The 17,736-nt window shown below is 36.8% G+C and overlaps 1 protein-coding gene across 4 annotated transcripts in view; it reads right to left on the reverse strand.

The window, feature by feature from the left end:
• Positions 1-13,863: 13,863 nt before the first annotated feature.
• DACH1 (dachshund family transcription factor 1) overlaps positions 13,864-17,736 on the reverse strand; it is a 366,962-nt gene continuing 363,089 nt past the window's right edge. For all 4 annotated transcript variants that reach the window (XM_075527170.1, XM_075527176.1, XM_075527159.1 and 1 more), the window contains one exon: positions 13,864-16,550. In XM_075527170.1, coding sequence (XP_075383285.1) covers positions 16,513-16,550 — 38 coding nt within the window. In that variant the 3' untranslated portion in view covers positions 13,864-16,512. The remainder of the gene's footprint in view (positions 16,551-17,736) is intronic.

The raw sequence follows: 17,736 nt of genomic DNA on the forward strand, positions 1-17,736 counted from the left end.
TTCATGAACTTAAAACTGGCTTTGAATTAACATTGTGGCTAACTGATAGTTTTGTATTGAAGCTGTACAAAATTTTCACAGTTCAAATGAAAAACTAGAGAAACACTGAAGATTCATCTCAGTTTTCCCTTCACACTTTGATGGGCCAGTTGTTAAGTCACCTGAGTCACTTCACTTGGAGAAGCATTTCACTGTAGATAACTCTGAGAGGACGAGAAATAAATACATAATCACTAAAAAGAATAAAATAAAATAAAATAAAATGGTAACTAAAAATCCAGAAAATGATATATTACACAGATTTAATGTTTATTTGCATTAAACTGCCAAATTTTCATTAGGCAACAGTTCAAAATTAATTTTTGAAATGGTTGAAATAACCTATATTGAGCATGGTTTCCTTAATATTTTCTTTTTTTTTTTTTCTTCCCCTAACCTCATATCTTTCTGCAAGGTACAATCTTTGTGTAAAATTAGTTTTCAATCAACCATTTGTACAGCATTTTCCAGGGGGTCCCCTCCTACTGGTTTCCAGTGAAAAGTGAAGAGTTGCAGTTTGTGCCTGTAACCCTACTCACTTGTACATTTAAACAAATAAGCCTATAAATCCATTTCACTTCATGTTTATTTGCAACACAGAATGGAAAGTGAAATGCGGCAAGTAAGGAAAACTCTGCTGCAAAGAAAAAGTTAAACACAAGCTGGACTTTCTTTAAAGAAAGACATCTATATGGCAATCCTACAGAGCATGACAAGGAGTTAAATCAATACAAGAACAAATATGCTCTTTATTCTAACTAATTGTACTTTTATAAGATGTTTGGCATATAATAGTATTGTTATTTATAAATACTTGAAAAACACCTACCGTATTGATTCAGAGCAGTGATTGATTGACATGGTTTGAGTATAGTGTAATTACTGTATCCATGAAATCATTTAAAATGTACTGAAAGAAAATTAATCTTGTATGTGGGATATATGAGTCTTCTAAGTAGCCACCTTAATGCCAAAATATGCTTAGTGATGTGTGTCATAGCTGGCTTACTTGCTTTCTTGTAAGAAGATGTATACATTGTACATCATGACTGTTTTCCATGGCAAAGCTGTTCCGATTCATAAAAGAATAGGTAGTGACTTGGAGAATTCTTTGTTTGTTTGTTTGTTTGTTTAAGACAATGTTTGAGCTCCTAGTGGTTTGAAATGTTTTGAAGGATCAGGGTTGGTTTTCTGAAGAAGCAAGATAATCTAAAAATGGGATAAATCATGGCTTTCCAAAGGCAGTTTCTACCATACAACTAGCTTTCTCTTTTTTCTCTTTTTTTTTTTTTTTTTTTTTTGATAACACAACAAGAAATGTATGATAGATGTAAACTATCTGGAGAAGAAAGGTTTATAAAGTAATTTTAAATGGGACAAGGATCAGGATATGGGAGAGACAGGATGAGTGTAGTGAAGAGTAAAGAGAAAACTAGACTCAGTATGTCACAGCCATTCATAGGAGAATGATCTGGGAAGAGGCCACAACCCACAGGAAGTGGTCTAAGCTGTAGCCTAGTGCCCAGTAGCACTACATGGCTCAAAAGAGACTTGACACATAAATTATTCTTTTTTTCTAACCAAAGGCTTCCAGGTCCTCTGCACACTCCAGAACATAAAATTACTCCCTGGGTGAATTATACTGCAGAAGCAACAGAAACCTTACGAGTTTTCATTCTTCCATCAGGAATGCAGTATGGCACAGTGTGGCTCTGCTTCCCTGTGTAAATTTGTTCCTTGGGCTCTGAAAGGAAACAGAATTTAGCTCTAAGTTTGCTGGATCAGGATTTAGAATGGAAGTCATAGGCATCACCTTCAGTGTCAGCTCAGGCTTTAGACAGGCTTGCGAAAAGGAAAGGGAGGTGGAGGGAGATTACTCTTGGCAAGATCAGTTTCACTCATTTTCACCACCAAAATCACTTTGCGCTTGGAAACTAAAGTGCGTGTGCATGTGCGTGTGTGTGTGTGTGTGTGTGAGTGAGTAGTACAGCAGATGGAAAAGATAGAAGAGAAGTCAAAAGGTAAATCTCACTTCCTACTACACTCTTTTTTTAATCATCTGCAATCTCACAATGCAATCAGCAGTATTCACACATAGCTACATTAACACACAGAAGACACAGAGCTGAAGCCTGGGAATAAAGTCTTAAGAGAGATAGTGAAGGGGTAGTAAAAAATCGCTTTGTTATCTGATATTTTCACTTTGTTATCTGATATTTTCACTTTGTTTAGAAGGGCACGTTAAGGTTAGAAGTTATAGATAAAACTGACTGTAGAATTCATCCCGAAAGTTCTAGAGGCAGCTGTAGATGATTTTTCATACACAGGTAATCAGTGATCTAATTTTCTCGATACCAACAACAGGAGTTTTAGGAAATCTGAAAATCACAGCTTACATGGTTTCTTAAATGTGAATTGAAGTGGCCCACCTTCACCCAGTGTCTGAGACTTTGGGACCTTGAACCAAGACCAGAGCAAAATGAAGAACTACAATCCATCGTACTGAAAAACAAGTGAGAAGACACAGTGTGATAAATGAGTCCAGCAGGTAAAACCAAAAGCCCAGGGGAAAAAAAAAAAGTCTTGAATTGTCACCTTTTCATTATTTACATTCAAATGAAAAACTATTAATTAATGTACTAATATAATTATTTGGGAAGCCTTTGCATGAACTCAGCTGTATAGGGATCTATTCATTTAGGGGTTAGCATGCTTTTAAAGGGAGTGTTCCAACATGACCTTTGCTTTCCACAGATGTCACCCCTCCTTTCACAGTCATTTAAAAAATAAAAAAGGTTTGCCGCTTGTGGTGCTGCCAAAGTCAGTACAGGAGACTGAGTTAGCTTCTTTTAAAAATCACACATCACCTACAGAATAGTTCAGTAAATTCTCATCGCAGAATTTTGTTAATAGTGCTTTGAAAAAAACCCTGCTAAGCTCTCACATACCTGGTTGAACTGGCAAGACAGCCCTCACTTTCAATTTATTTTAAACTGAACAAATTTCAAAGGTTTGTGAAGATACAACACCACAAGTCCAACTCTCCCAATGACATAATGCCATTTTAGAGGTATTTTTCTGAATGGATCTATTTGTTGTGATAATAAGAATTCAAAATGTTATTCTTATTTATGATATATCCCCCTGAAGGAGCTAACATTTTATGAGAAAGCCAGAAGAACAATTTCCTGTCCCATCAGATGCATTCACTTCCAGATCATGAGCCCCATGCATTCAGCAAACTGGGATGGTGGAGATGTCAATGAATGAAGTCGTAGCCCTCCTACTCTTTCTTTTCATCTTTCTAACTCTCCACCACCCTCAGTTATTTTAACGATAGCTTGAAGTGTTCATTCAAGTCAAGGCGTGTTATTTACTTCCCATTATGGACATGACATTACATGACTCCATTACAAATTGAGAGAAACGTATTGCCTTCCAAAGTGTAAGTATTGCCTCATTATCTATGATAGAAATGAGTGCTGGCACTAGATGGCAACTACTTACAACAGATATTCTAAATGTTATGGACAAAGTTTCATTTTTGATAATGTACCAGAGAAAGATAAAATACATCAAAAATACTCTACCAAATGAATTTATCATTCACATTGTCAGCCCACCAAGTTTAGTCATATAATTCATGTGCTGATTATGTGGAAAGTCAATGAATGATATAGCTAAATATTTTCTGGTGGCTTTATGAATGATAGAGTTAATCAATATTGTACCTGAACAGAGTTAATCTCTAAGTGTTATTGCTAATAACCAAACCTTTGGAACTTTAACTTAAATAAATAGGAACAAAATTAAGAGACTATACTCTCAGCATCTGATTATATACATGAAACAAGTAGCTAAAGGAAAGGTTGTTCATTATTTTTGATAGAAAGCATAAATAATATATTTTAATCCAGGGAAACAACTGTCTAAGCCGGTTTTATGGGGAGTGGTACCATTAAAACAGTATCACAGGGGGGAGGTGGTTACCTAGTTTCAAGAGCCTCTAAGCTGACATATTACTTCCAACAAGATGTGGTGGACCCCACTGTATGTATATTGTTCCTCTGACTGGTGTTACTAAAGGGCTCACAAGCTAGTTGGAAGGATATTAGCTACATATGCAAAGGATATGAAATTCTGGAAGAAGTTTGGTTTGGTTTAGTGTGGTGGAACTGACCAGTAAAATCAAAGCGCTTCCCAACAGCTCTTATAGGCAAATCCCAGGCAAACCTCATCTCCTGCCATAGCTGTTCGCTAAAATGTACCCCTTCATTGACTAATAAAGACAAATAGACACCTTCACAAGCGATTCATCTAATCTGAAAATAGGCACCCAAGGGTTGATAACAACTGATTTATTCTTTTGAGCTGTGTATTTTGTCCATTGGCTACAAATAGGTCTATAATATGTAGCTCAAATCTAACTTTTAGCTATCCTAATTTAGGGATAATAAATTTCATAGTCTGTCTCCAGAGCTGATCCATGCAAATTGTACCGAATTGTAATTAAGTTGTAACAAACGATTATACAAACCACTGAGAATTCAATAAATTCAAAGCACGTCTCTCTGCATCGCTGGTCAAAATAGCAACAAGCAAAGCCAATAACCTGCTGCCAAACACAAGTGAAATTCCAGAACTTCTTTGATCCTGTATCTCAAAAAGTTTTTTTTAAACCTGCAAAGACTCAGTATTCAGGTCAGTTTAGATGTTACTGTGACTGGTGTATCAAAACCAACTCTTAATTAAATCCATAGAATGATCAAGCAGAAGTCAAGAAGTAAAAGAAGGAATAAGCAGAAGAACCTCTGAAGACAAAATAAGTACAATGAAATAATTATTTAGAAAGAGTTTCTTGCACAATTAACTGTACAAATAAATAATAACGAAGAATAGTAGAATGGAGACTTACAAGTGTAAGTCCTCACATTTCCAAAATGAATGCAGGCAAAGATGGCAGGGTTCCAAAACCTGCAAAATATTTATTATTTAGTTTTGTCTTCCTCTTTTATAATTAATTCACAATTAAACAAGTTGTAATTATAATTCAGATACTGGCAAAATACATTCTATGGTGTTAACCATTGATAGATTTGTAAACAAAAGCAGCTGGACTGGAATTTCTTCAAGGAAATATTTACATGCCAACAGTTTATCAAACTGAAAGTCTGCAGATAAATCTACACATGGGCATTATGTTAATGACGATAGCAACGATGATTCATATTCTTAGTTGTAGCAGCTTTGTACTGCTACAGCTATAAAAGAATAAAACCTGGAAGGAAAAAGGATAAGGAGGCAGGCCTAGAGTTTTACTCCCCTGCCTCCTTTCAAGGTTAGACCATTTGTTACATTATACTGGAAATAATGATTAACAATAGGGCCATTGTCCAAGATTCTTTCACCTCTAGAGGCCAGATTTCTGGAGGTATGTAACTGATGTAGGATGCAACTAAGCAGTTCATGGGATTTTACAAAAGCACAAGCACCCACTGAAATTTTAAATGGATATCCATGCAGTTTGAAAATCCCAGTACATACCAAACCGTATCTTTGACAAAATAAGTATGCATGTTTATTAAATCTTCTTACTGCTTCAATGCCAGAAAAGATTAGTAACTGCCTTAAAAAATTCTACCTGCTTGATTCCTACTCAGTATTCTCAATTTGCACGCCATTACCCAGGTCTTGGGATTTAAAGGGGATCACACCCTACAGAAAAGTACGAACACATTTCTATCAGCAGTCACTTGTCACCCTTTTGGGAGTGACTGATATATGGCTGTAACTCTCACCAGAGTGTCTCAACTGTTCGAAAAAGGACCCTGACTTCAGCATATGTATTTGAATGCAAATGCACACACAAAAGAATAAATGAATGAAAAATATTAGAATGAAATTAATAATAATAAAAAAGAATAAAATCTGGAGACAGGAGGGTGCATGAACTTAGGTAATTGAGAATTCTGTTCATTTCAGGAGAAATTCAGGAGAAAGAGGCCCTTCCCTGGGAAAATTCAACTCACATTAACACTTAAAGCTTCTTCTACATCAGTAATTCATTCTCTGGAGGATCTTGATTTTAAGGAGAGCTAGGGGTATCTGAAAAGAAATCTCAAGTTGGAGGATCCCATTCCTTACTGAGAGTGAAAGGTCCCTTCACGCCTCATGTGAAGTCCTTGTGGGTAGCATTGAAACACAGCGAATTAGGAACTAGTCCACCTAGTAGAAAGAGAGAGTCGGCCTCATTCAAGCCTGATCAGCTACAGTGGAAGTCACCCATTTCAAACGCAGTCAGGTTAGGGATGAATCTTTCTTCCTTTCCTCTTCCAGATAAAGCATTCTTCAGGTGAGTAGCTGAATAATGGGGCAGCTGGTGGAGTAGAGTCTGGAAATATGAAAGTACAATTCACAATGGCAGCAAGTGCAGGTCATTAGAGCTAAATGGGGGCAATGCAATTTGAATGCGACTCGGGGTTAGGAGGGGTTTGTGGTATGGTATGACTGAGCAGTTGTGTGTGGGTATTATACTAAAGCAAGGTATATACTGGTAAATTAAATGTAATCAGTGAAGTTCCAGAGTCCTGTGTCCAAACGGTATAAAGGACTCTTTATATGTGATACTCCTTTCACTTTTCAAAGTGAAGCTGGCTGTTCACAAACTGTGTTCTGGGCCTGACCCATTCTAGCTGCTGTACCACCCTCAGAATCATCTGCAGCAGAGCTAGCTGGCATGGGCCACCACTTGGCCAGGGACCATTCTAACAACACAGCAGCCCAAATGATCAGTTCCCATGACCTGAAAACTTCTGACATCATTCAATTTTCTGTTATAACAGCCTAAAAGAATAACTCCAATGTTTTTGTCTGGGGTTTTTTTGTGGTTGGTTTGTTTTTTGGGGTTTTTTGACTGTGTTTTTTTAAGATCAAAGGAGGGCCATGGTTTCTAATCTGTGCCACATCCTAGGATGTCCTACTGTGTACATTCAGGGTGATTGCCTTGCATAAGTAATGAACACTTGTCATGTCCTGGAAAACTCTAGTTTATTGGATATATAAAGGACAGTAGTTTTGCACGTGCTCAGTAAAATCAGTGTATTCTGGAAGCACAAGAGGTAAGCAAAGCCTTGTACATGTAGACCTTTTGTTTCTTTGCAGGTGCTGGATTTATTGCATACATGCAGAAGAACTACAGGGGATGTATGGTTAGCAGGTAAAGCAGTGACTCAGAGAAAAATGGCAGATAGGATCACCTGTGGCTGCTGCTGAAATGATTCATTCAGTCCTTGCTAGCTCCCATTCTGCCTTTGAGAAGGAGGCTGACAGAAATATTCTGTCAGCCAAGTAGATACTTCTGTTGAGCTTTCTGTGGTCTGCAGACTGAGAATCCCTAGTTATTGCACTGCTAAAGCCTAATCAAATATGAGAAACCATATAATATTTTTAATATGTATTTTGGAAATCATAACAGCTAGGAGGGAAAAAAGTATTAAAAGAGTGTAATTGAGTTAAAAGAGCAAAATGGAGAAGAACTGGTGGAACCTGAGCACTTCCATTTTTACCTGCATTCCTGTTAAACTTCATTCCTTACATGCAGTGATAGAAGAATGGTATGAAAATCAAAGAAGAAAGGAGCTCTTTTTACCCTGAATGGAACAATATTTAAGAAAAAAAAAAATTTTAACACAAAACTCTTCACAGTGCACAAAAGGAAACTGCAGTTTTCAAAGATGTCCCCTGGTACTTGTTTGCCAGAAGCTCATTTGCCATGGCCAAATGCTTGCTGATTCAAATAAAAGCACCTCACCAACAATTTGCACAATAATTTAAATTGAACTTGGCCAGCTTAGATTAGAAAAGAAATTACTTAAATTGAAAAAGGAATAAACCTTGCTCAAAATACAGTTTGCTCTTTCTGCCCCAAATTAAATACAAAGGAATGATATAGTGGCACTCTCTTTAATGACCACCACTTAGAAGAATATGCAGCATTTGTTAAAAGGCTGAAGTATTTTTAAACTTGAATATAACATACAACTACAGACTATTAGAAAAATGCATTGTACAACTCATCTAACCATGCAAGTATAATGGGAGGGTCCAGGGTCAGTAGGAGTTCTAAGTGCTGCTATTGCTCTCACAACAAAATACACTCTTCATATGGTCCCAAGTATCTTTATGTTTGCTGATAGTGGCTTAGTAAATTAAAAGGAAAAGCACTAGTCATTATTATCATGATCTGTCTCCACTCAAGTAACGCCTGGCAGTTAAAAAAAGAACTCTTTTGAATCAATAAATATTTTATTGATTAATTTAAGCATAATATATAGCAAGAAGATGAAGTATGGCAATGCACAATACCCCGGATACCATTCATTGACCACTTTATCAGATGTCACCCTCAGTCCCCTCCTGGCCTGTTCAAAAGCCTCACTCAAGCCAAAGCCCCAGCTACGATCTCTGATTTACCAGCTCTGCCTGAAACCTGAACCGTGGCAGGGTTTATTTGACATTTTGGAGGCAATACATTGCAGAGGCCAGCAGTTCCATTCACTGAGTGTGTTTCCATTGCTGATTGCTGTGGTGCAAGGAGGGAATGACCACAGTATGACATGATGCAATCTGTTACAGTTCTAGGACTGTATGACCTCACCATGGCATTGCCAGCAATGAAGTTTCCACCAGTTGCTGGTCCTAGGCTTGTAAAGAGCACCAACTGCTAAGGGACTTAGGGTCCACATTGCAAGTGGCAAAATCTAGATTATATCCTTTTGTGTGACTAGGTTCCACCAGGAAAATAAACTGCTTTAGGAGCTTGAGGGCACACCACAAGCACAGATGCAAGTCAAATGCATTTCTGAACGTAAAATTGCCACTGTAGACACACCTCCAGTGTGCTTTTAAGAGACTACAGGATGCCCCGGGCTGTCCACCTCTGAAGTCAAGAGGTAGGAACACTTTCCCAAGAAAGTGTGAGGTGGGGATTCAGGTTGCTTCCTGCTCTCAGTGGGTTCACACTCCCTCTCTTCTCTACCGGTAGAGTGCAAACACTAAACAGTTCCAGCTTGATGTGCATGCGGAAAAAGGAAGCCCTCAACTTACTGCTAAAAGGAACGGGAGCAAAAAGAGAACATGAGCAAAAGCACGTTGTTCAGCCTAGTAGTAGGACATATGGGGTATGGGACTCTCGGGCTCTGGAACTGTGGAAATGGTTGTGATGGGCAGCTGTGTATTTCCTTCGTTTCAATGATTCTGCTTGGTTATGTGGTGAGATTGCTGAGCACACTGCAACACATTGTTCACCTTAGATGTTGGCTCCCAAGAGGAGGTTATGCCAGAACTAAGCATCTAGGTGTGTCAAAGGGGAACCGAAATATCATTATTAGTGCCCAAGAAGCTTTCAGGCCAGTAACGGAAACATTTGGTAAGCTTTAGTTACTTCAAAAAGGCAGGCTATTTATTACGGGTTTGAATTAGGCACATGGATGCTGCTGGAGTTTCTTTTTTGGCATTTTGAATTCTGAAATCCATGGACTGATTTTGTACTGTAATCCTTTTCATTTACCTTTTTTCTCCGTGTTTTTCTACAGCCTACTTTCACTTTTCACAGCAAATTTTTTTTTCAACCCTTAATTCTCCACTTGAGTCTTATCTTCTTACTAGATGCCATGTATACACTTACAGTGTTGTAGAGGTTTGAGTCAGAAGCAGATAGGATAAGATCTCACCTGGAAGAAACTGCGAATTAGAGCTTTTTCTTCTTATTATTTACTGCCTCTGTAAGTTCTGTGTAAGGTGACCTGTGAACTTGTTCAGCTTCCACCACTGAAATGGCTTCAAAGGGTAATACTAGCATCTGTTTCCCAGAGGTGTGCTTGTTATTGATCAGCTCACAAAGAAAGTAATACTTTATCTCTGTCCTCTTCAATTGTTAAATTGAGTTCAGATTGTTCAAGAGATCCATGTGGAAACTTATTTCTGGCTTCCAATATATCATCCCATCATTGAAAAGCAAGATTCTGCAGCATCAGTTTGGTCACAGTGAACAGAAGCCAAATGGTTATTAGTTGCTTCTGAATGGAATTGAAAACAGTGTCTGCTTGCCCAGGAGCCTGCCAAATGAGTTTGTTTGCTGCATCTATATCTTACCAGATCTTTCTAAAGAGTATCTTTATAATCCAGTTTCTCCTTATTGCATCACTATTTACTTCCATCATGACAGCTGAAATCTCTTTTCCGCCATCCCTACGTTCTGTTCAAAATTCTCTTGCAGCCTCATTCTCTTAGGCTGCTTTTCTAACCACAACTTTCTTCTTCTTCCCCCTACTTTGCGATTCACCCAGTAATTGGCACCCCCAAGACAAAAGCGCTTTTTTACCTACAAAATCCTTCAGCACTGAGCCCTAGCCAAATATACTTGTACTATGATACAACTTCACAGATACAGACAGTGAAGCCCAAAGACACTCCTTTTATCTCTCCAGTTTTAAAATGTCAAGTTTAACCTTTCCATACTTCAGCTTCCCAACCTGCATGATAACACCCACTTGACAGAGAAGCCAACAAGCCATATTAACTGTTTCAAAGTCTTCTGTATCTTAGAGTGGGGAAAAAAATCTATAGAATTACAAAGTAGTTGGTTGCCTTGCAGTACAAACCAGTTTCAAGAAAGCAATTTGAAAAAATAAAGGAAGTATATTTTAAAAGGAGGATCTGTTCCAGCTCATCATTTCCAGTTTTCCCTAAGACTGTCTGGCCAGTGTACTTAATAAAAAATGAATGGGCCAGTTCACTCTAAGTCCAGTTACTTTCTTTATCCCCAACAGCTGTTCTTTTTGTTATTATCCGTGTTATTTGCTCACTTTGCCTTTTGTTTATTTATTGCTAGAAAATTGGTCTGAGAACTGATTGACAAAGTTGCTACAGCTTCCATTCTTATTATTTAAATGAGCTATATCTCCACTAGAATGGGTGCTTTTTTTATCCTCTCTATATTCACTTTCTGTATCTTCTCGCACATCTTGCTGTTAGTGCAGCTCATTCTTCTGGCCTCCTGATACGGAAGATCAAAAAGCTGTGAATCCTTAAACATATCCCAGCAATTTCTATTCTAGATCTGATAACTGCTATTTATAGGATAAAATTTGGCTCCTTGCTAAACTGGATACAGAAAGCATTACGCCTACAAGGGCATCATGAGTATAAGTTTTGTAGTTCTAGAACCATAAAAACCCGAGGTTGGAAGGGACCTATGAAGGTCAGCTAGGCTAATCTGCTTTAAACTGTGCAAAGTTAGATCAGGTTTCTCAGGGCCTTGCTCACCTCAGGTTTGAAAATCTCCAAAGATGGAGATCCCAGAACTTCTCTCTCATTCACTTTCATTTTTATTTTTCTCCCCTTATATCCAGTTGGAGTTTCCTTTGTTGCAACTGGTATCTGTTTCTTCTCGTCCTTTTGCTGTACACAGCAAGATGAATGTGACTCTGTCTCTATGATCCAGATTTAGAGGCTCAGTTAACCAATTCACTGGACTATGACAACCATTGTTACTATAACTTGGATGAAGAAATCATGTTTATCCACAGATTATGTGCAAATTCTCCCAACTTGCATAGTAGTATTTGACCTTTGGGTGAACATTTGCAAAGCTTCCAAGTACTCTGGATACCTTAATTGTTTTATTTCTAACTTGATTCCTTTTAAGAGCTTGAATTTCAGAAAGTCTTTGTTTACTCTCCCTTTGAAAATGAAGCTTTTTACAGAAGAGGCTTCTGCTTGAAGTGGTTTGATACTGACGATGGTGAAACCATCGTCATTGATCAGGGTGAGCTCCTGCTCAGCAAAGTCACACTGATAAATTCCCCAGTATCTTGTGGATGAGTTAGACAGCAGCTACTGAAGAAGTAAGTTCCACAGAACCCTTGAGCTAGGACATTTTATTTTATGAAAGGCATTGAAAATGTCTGAAGTTTGGCCAACAAAATTAGAAGTACCTGTAGTCAGCAGTCACGCTTGAAAATCTTGCTTCAGGCTTTGTTTATTGGACAGTCTTGTGTCAAATAACATGTAAACAAATAACAAATGAAGCAATTTTCAAGAATTTATAGCACCTTCAACAATTATAGAGGTTTACCTTTTAGGTCAAAAACCAACCTTAAATCTCTTTCCATAGCAAAAAAAAAAAAATTAAAAAAATTAATTATTTCTCAGTTGAGTCTGTCAGTTCCTCAAGGATTTTCCTAAAACTTTAGGCATCTAGCTACTGACTCCAAACTTCTTCAGGATCTGACCATAACCTACTACTAAGTTATAGACAAGATACATTTAGGGTGACCTCTTCTTGATTTTGACCTGAGCTTTGACAATGATAAAGTAATGATTTATTAATGGAGATAGGGTGGAACTTATGTGAGGGCAGGCTCCTTCCTGCTGAAAGAAACTATTTCCTGGGTTGCTTAAAACCACAGAGGTAGGTTGCTAGTCTGATACTGTAGAGATCATTCAGTTTTGGGAGTGAGCTGGACTGAGAGATTAATGAGTTTACTTTTTCCCTTACCTGCTTTAACTGTGCCAGAGCTTATAGCAGGGGAGCTGGCTATGGCATAGCTGGGATGCGTAGCTGGATGTAGAAATGAGGGATATTTTAATGCAGGTGGGAGATTGTGATTGCCTTATATACAGCTAGCCAAAATCCTAATCAACTAGCCAGCAACAACAACCTGCTGGAATCCAGTAAGCCTGTCAGCCTCACACTTGCAGTCCCCAGGCCATCTAGGGATAATGAAATGGACTGGTCCAAGAAAGCCAATCTCTTCTGCCTTTCCAAGCAAGCCTGCTCCCTAAGGAAAGCAGAAGCATTCATGTAGGTATGGTTCAGAAGGGAAGGGAAGGGAAGGGAAGGGAAGGGAAGGGAAGGGAAGGGAAGGGAAGGGAAGGGAAGGGAAGGGAAGGGAAGGGAAGGGAAGGGAAGGGAAGGGAAGGCAGGGCAAGGCACAGCAATAAGGGAGAATACCCAAAATCAATCATACATCTCTGACTTTTGAATTTTCTGTAAGCAAAAATATCTTACTTCCAGATTTGTTCTTAAATAACCATGTCTACCTTAAAAAAAAAAATCACCCTTTTTTCCCCCTCATAATAACACTTACAGAACTATTTCTTTCTCCAAATACCTGTTTAAATGTTTAAATACTTGCTGTTTGTTAAAAAATGTGTTAGGATACCAAAGTTTCTAAACATGTTTTATCAAGTGAAGGAGATTTGAGACAAAACCAACTGGATTATTCCTGCATTTTTGTAGTTAGGGGAATAATATGTTTTGTTCCATCAATGTGTCCACTTTACATTATTCAGCACAAAGCTTTGTGAAATAAGAATCATGGGAATATCACAATATAAAAGAAAAAGGTACAAATAACAGCTTCATAAACTGAGAAATGTACATAAATAAATCATGTAGATGGGGGCAGTTTGCTTAGCTGGCAAGAAAAAAAAATATGGAAAATCTGCTTGTTAAACAATAACCACAGAGTGTGCTTTTATGATGTTTTTCACCACAGTAATTCATATTAGAGATAGAAGCAGTTGCATGTTAAATAAAATCATTCAGCATTGTTCTCCTCACATTACAAAGAGCTGACTTATGTTGTTTTTAGATGCCTCCCATTAGAAAGTAAATATTCCTCTGATGTTATACATTTCAGAAAATTTAATAAAGATGAACTGTAAATAAAGTCACAGGGAGATTTCAGACAGTTTTATTAGCAGATTGTTGAAAAGAAAAGAAAATTAAATACAATAACAGTAAACGTGGTTCTCACATTGAAACCAGGCTCAAATAACTAGGCTACCATAGAAAAATTTCCAATTCTTGCATTATGATGTAAAAACAGATTTTTGTACAGATTTTGTACAACAAAATTCGTAATAACCTTTTTTCATTTTTAGAAAACTTTAAATATATAGATAAAAATAGACAATTTTCATAGGTCCTACATGAAGATGAGTATGTTCTGTTCCAAGGGCTTGCATAGAGCGCAAATGTGGTTATAATATAGAACAACTAGACATTAATATCTTTAAGATTACAAAAGCATATAAACAATAACATGAGCACAACTTTTCTTCATAATCTATGCCAAAAAAAAAAATCCAAATCAAAAACCAAAAACAAAATACCAACCCAAAACCTGTAAAACTAAAGAGGGGCAAAAAATTCAACTTACAGTAACATCTCATGGTCTGTAATATTTACACTGTTTTTAGCAAGATTCTTTCTAAACATCCAGCTTATAAATTGGTTCCCCCTTAATCCTTAACATTTCCATTTATGTACCAAGCCAAACACTGAGGCATTCCCAAAGGTCTTGAAAGTATATACTGTAAAACTACTAAACCTACTTACAGGTGACTCTATGCAAGGAGCAGAGCAATGGTAGATGCTACTACATATTTCAGTTGTAGGCTTTTAATTCTCTTTCAGGTATGAATGATTCAAAAGCTTGCCACAAGTCCAGCTAACTTTACAGCTGTTAACCCTTTAAAGACTGCATATGAAAAAACTGGAGTACAGAATCCCATACGTGTTCAAGCAACTATGAAAATTATGAAAGAATCGTGGTTAGAAAATAATGTCACTACAAAGTATTAGGTAACAATATTTAATGAAAAATATTGCTCAATATTTCTTTAAAAAAAATTACCGTGATGTGAACTTGTATATACATCTTTCTATTGTTAAAAAAGGATTGTGGTGGAGTAAATATGAACTGCACAAAATAAATGTGTACCAGTATTGCAAGGAAGACCTACAAACTATAGAAGCTCAGTGCTAGAGTTTACAAAACATTAGATTTTTTTTTTTTTGACAAAATAATATTAATATCCAATCAGAACTATTTTTAAAGAAATATTTGCTTTAAGTTAGGCATCTTAGACATTTAAGGTTTTGATATGTTTCCACGTAATAAATAATATTTTATATGCATAAAACATTAGATGAAGAAAGCATAATCACAAAACTTACAGTAATAGCACTGATTCACAAAATCAGTCTTTAAAGGGGTAACCCAAAAGTACGCAAAGCAAAGAACATAACTTTTAGTAATGTAATAAGCACTGTGTTGCAGCTTACTTCCAGTTATCAGCACAAAGGTGAAAACACATATTGTAGCTTTCATAAAGACAGTGAAAGTAACACATAACCACCCATCCCTAAGACAAGGTGGGAGGGACAATAGACTTCAACTGTATCACTCAGTTCTACATGGAATTGGACTGATACATCAAGTGTTTGTTAGGTTTTCTTTTTTTAGCAACATTGACGTAATATGACATTAACATATAAAAATATTTCTGGCATTTTGACTTGCTGCTCAGCCACAGTCCACTCTTAAAAGTGCACTAATCAGGGCACTAACCAGGGCTCAATATACAAATAAAAGTGGCTGATACAGAATTCTGACTTGTTACCAGATGCTTAAGATCTCATTCAGTAATACTGTGACTCCAGGACAAATATTTACATGCCTGCATGCGTTAAAACTAGAAAGGTGTCTTTCTGACCAACAGGGTGACAAAACAATATTATCTAAAATTTTCATTTCCTAAACTCTAGATTTCTACTGCATACATAATACCTTCCTTGTGTGATTTGTGTTATATACTGTACATGTGACCAACAGTTTGATAAGAAGCAAAGTCTTTTATTTCATAAACCCCTGCCAGTTTGCAATGAGAAATTATTACTCTTTTTATTGTATTTTTTTATTTTAGGAAAAGAGACTTTGTGAACAGTAAAACAGTTTGTTTACATTCAGCATTTCTTTTCACTTACACAAAATTCCATTTCACTTAATGTAGTCTAACATACATGTGTTGGTCTCTTGGAAAGCATGTGGAAAAAATGTCTTTAGAAGAAAACCCACAATCATAGTTTGAAAACTGAATGTATCAATTTTTTTTTCTTTTACCTTTTTTTTTTTTCCTTTTTTTTTAATAAGAATCCTCTTATGCCCTCTACAAGTTCATTTCTGAGCTGTCTTGCTGGTTTCGGTATGATATAACAGTCTGTAAGTGTACTGGGACACCGCTGGAAGGATCATTTGATGTGCTCAAATATTGAATCATCAGAGGAGGACAGAGTCTGCATTCCTTGAAAAAGGGAATACTCAGCCTTGTTCTGACCTGCCTGCAATTTTGGATACAATAGTCCGGCGCAGAGACGCAGATTTTCACCGTAAGAAGAGTGCTACTGTACATTTACAAACATTCTCTAGGTCTCCAGGTCGAGCCATAGGAGATAACCAAAGGAGGACACTCTTGCAGAATTCTTTACATTTTTGAAGAACATTGATAAATGAAGTTGAGGAAGTTGCCTTGAAAACGCTTTGTTTCCACAGAACTCCTTACGAGCCAATGTCTTACTGCAAAGTTCTTTACCGTAGCACAGGTATCTTCAGCAGGAAAAATTCAATACATGACAGTAGTTTTCAAATAAAGTCTTCCATCTAAAATACAAAAAAAAAAAATTGCTTTATATATTTATACCTGCAATGAATCAAAAAGAGGAAAAAAAACCACAAGATTTAAAACCTCAGCAGAAGTAATCCTCCCGTAAATCTGTAAAATGCCACCTATGGTACTTTACGTTTAAAATAAAAAAATAATAAAACCTGAATATCAACATTGCAATTTCATCTGACAGTGGTCAAACAAACTCTGTTAAAAATTACACGCATTTGCAAGTTGTGAATACTGTAACACCTTCTAAAGCTTTAATATATGCTGCACTCATATCAGTGCTAGGGCACTAGGAATGTAGGTGGAGCCTCTGTGCATGTGTTTTTACTGATATGCAAACTTAACTGAATAGTGCTGAACAGCAATTATTTCCTTCATGGTTGCAGAGCAAAAATCTTCTTGCATGCAATCGTTAGTACTCCCATCACTAAAGGCATAGCTCATACTTTCTGATTTAGCTATGTTGTTAAATATACCATGTAATGTAACCATTGTGCACATTTGTAGCTATTTATATAGAACCCGGTATAGGATATTTAATCGGTATCAGTGAAGTATAGCCTCCTTCCCCCATAAATGAGATTAACTGAACAATTACTATGTTAAAGATGTAAGCACGTCTCTCTCAACATTTTTTCCACCCAAGTGAGGAGCATATATTTAAGTGAGATATGTGTGATGGAGAGGGAACACGAGAAACAATAAGCTCACCTAGCCAGTAACTTGATCTAGAAAAACTTGAAGATAACATTCTGTCATAACATATTTTCACCTAATTTACAAATATAAAGCAATTTTTTCTTCACTGGGGACACGAACATCTTATATGCATCTATTCTCATAGCAATACTAAGATGTTTATTTTTTTTTAAACAGGAAACAGACAGAAAAACTTCTTAGTTTTCTGTCCTGTAGGATAGAAAGCGTTGCTCCCTTGTGGATAAAGCACATTATGAAGCATATTAATCCTCCACAGTACATAATTATGCATTATATTTTAGAATATAATGCATCTGAAAGTACAAGCTGTATCTCAAGTCTTGAAGTCTGCATGAAACCCTTCTTTTGGTCCAAGTGAAATCAGCAAACTTTTGTAAGATTTCAGAGTTTTTTGTTTCTGTTTTGATTTTCTTAGTCTAACCTTTTTATTCCAAATCACTTTTTAAAATTCTT

This window comes from Mycteria americana, chromosome 1, assembly GCF_035582795.1.
Source record: "Mycteria americana isolate JAX WOST 10 ecotype Jacksonville Zoo and Gardens chromosome 1, USCA_MyAme_1.0, whole genome shotgun sequence".
NCBI classification, from domain to species: domain Eukaryota; kingdom Metazoa; phylum Chordata; class Aves; order Ciconiiformes; family Ciconiidae; genus Mycteria; species Mycteria americana.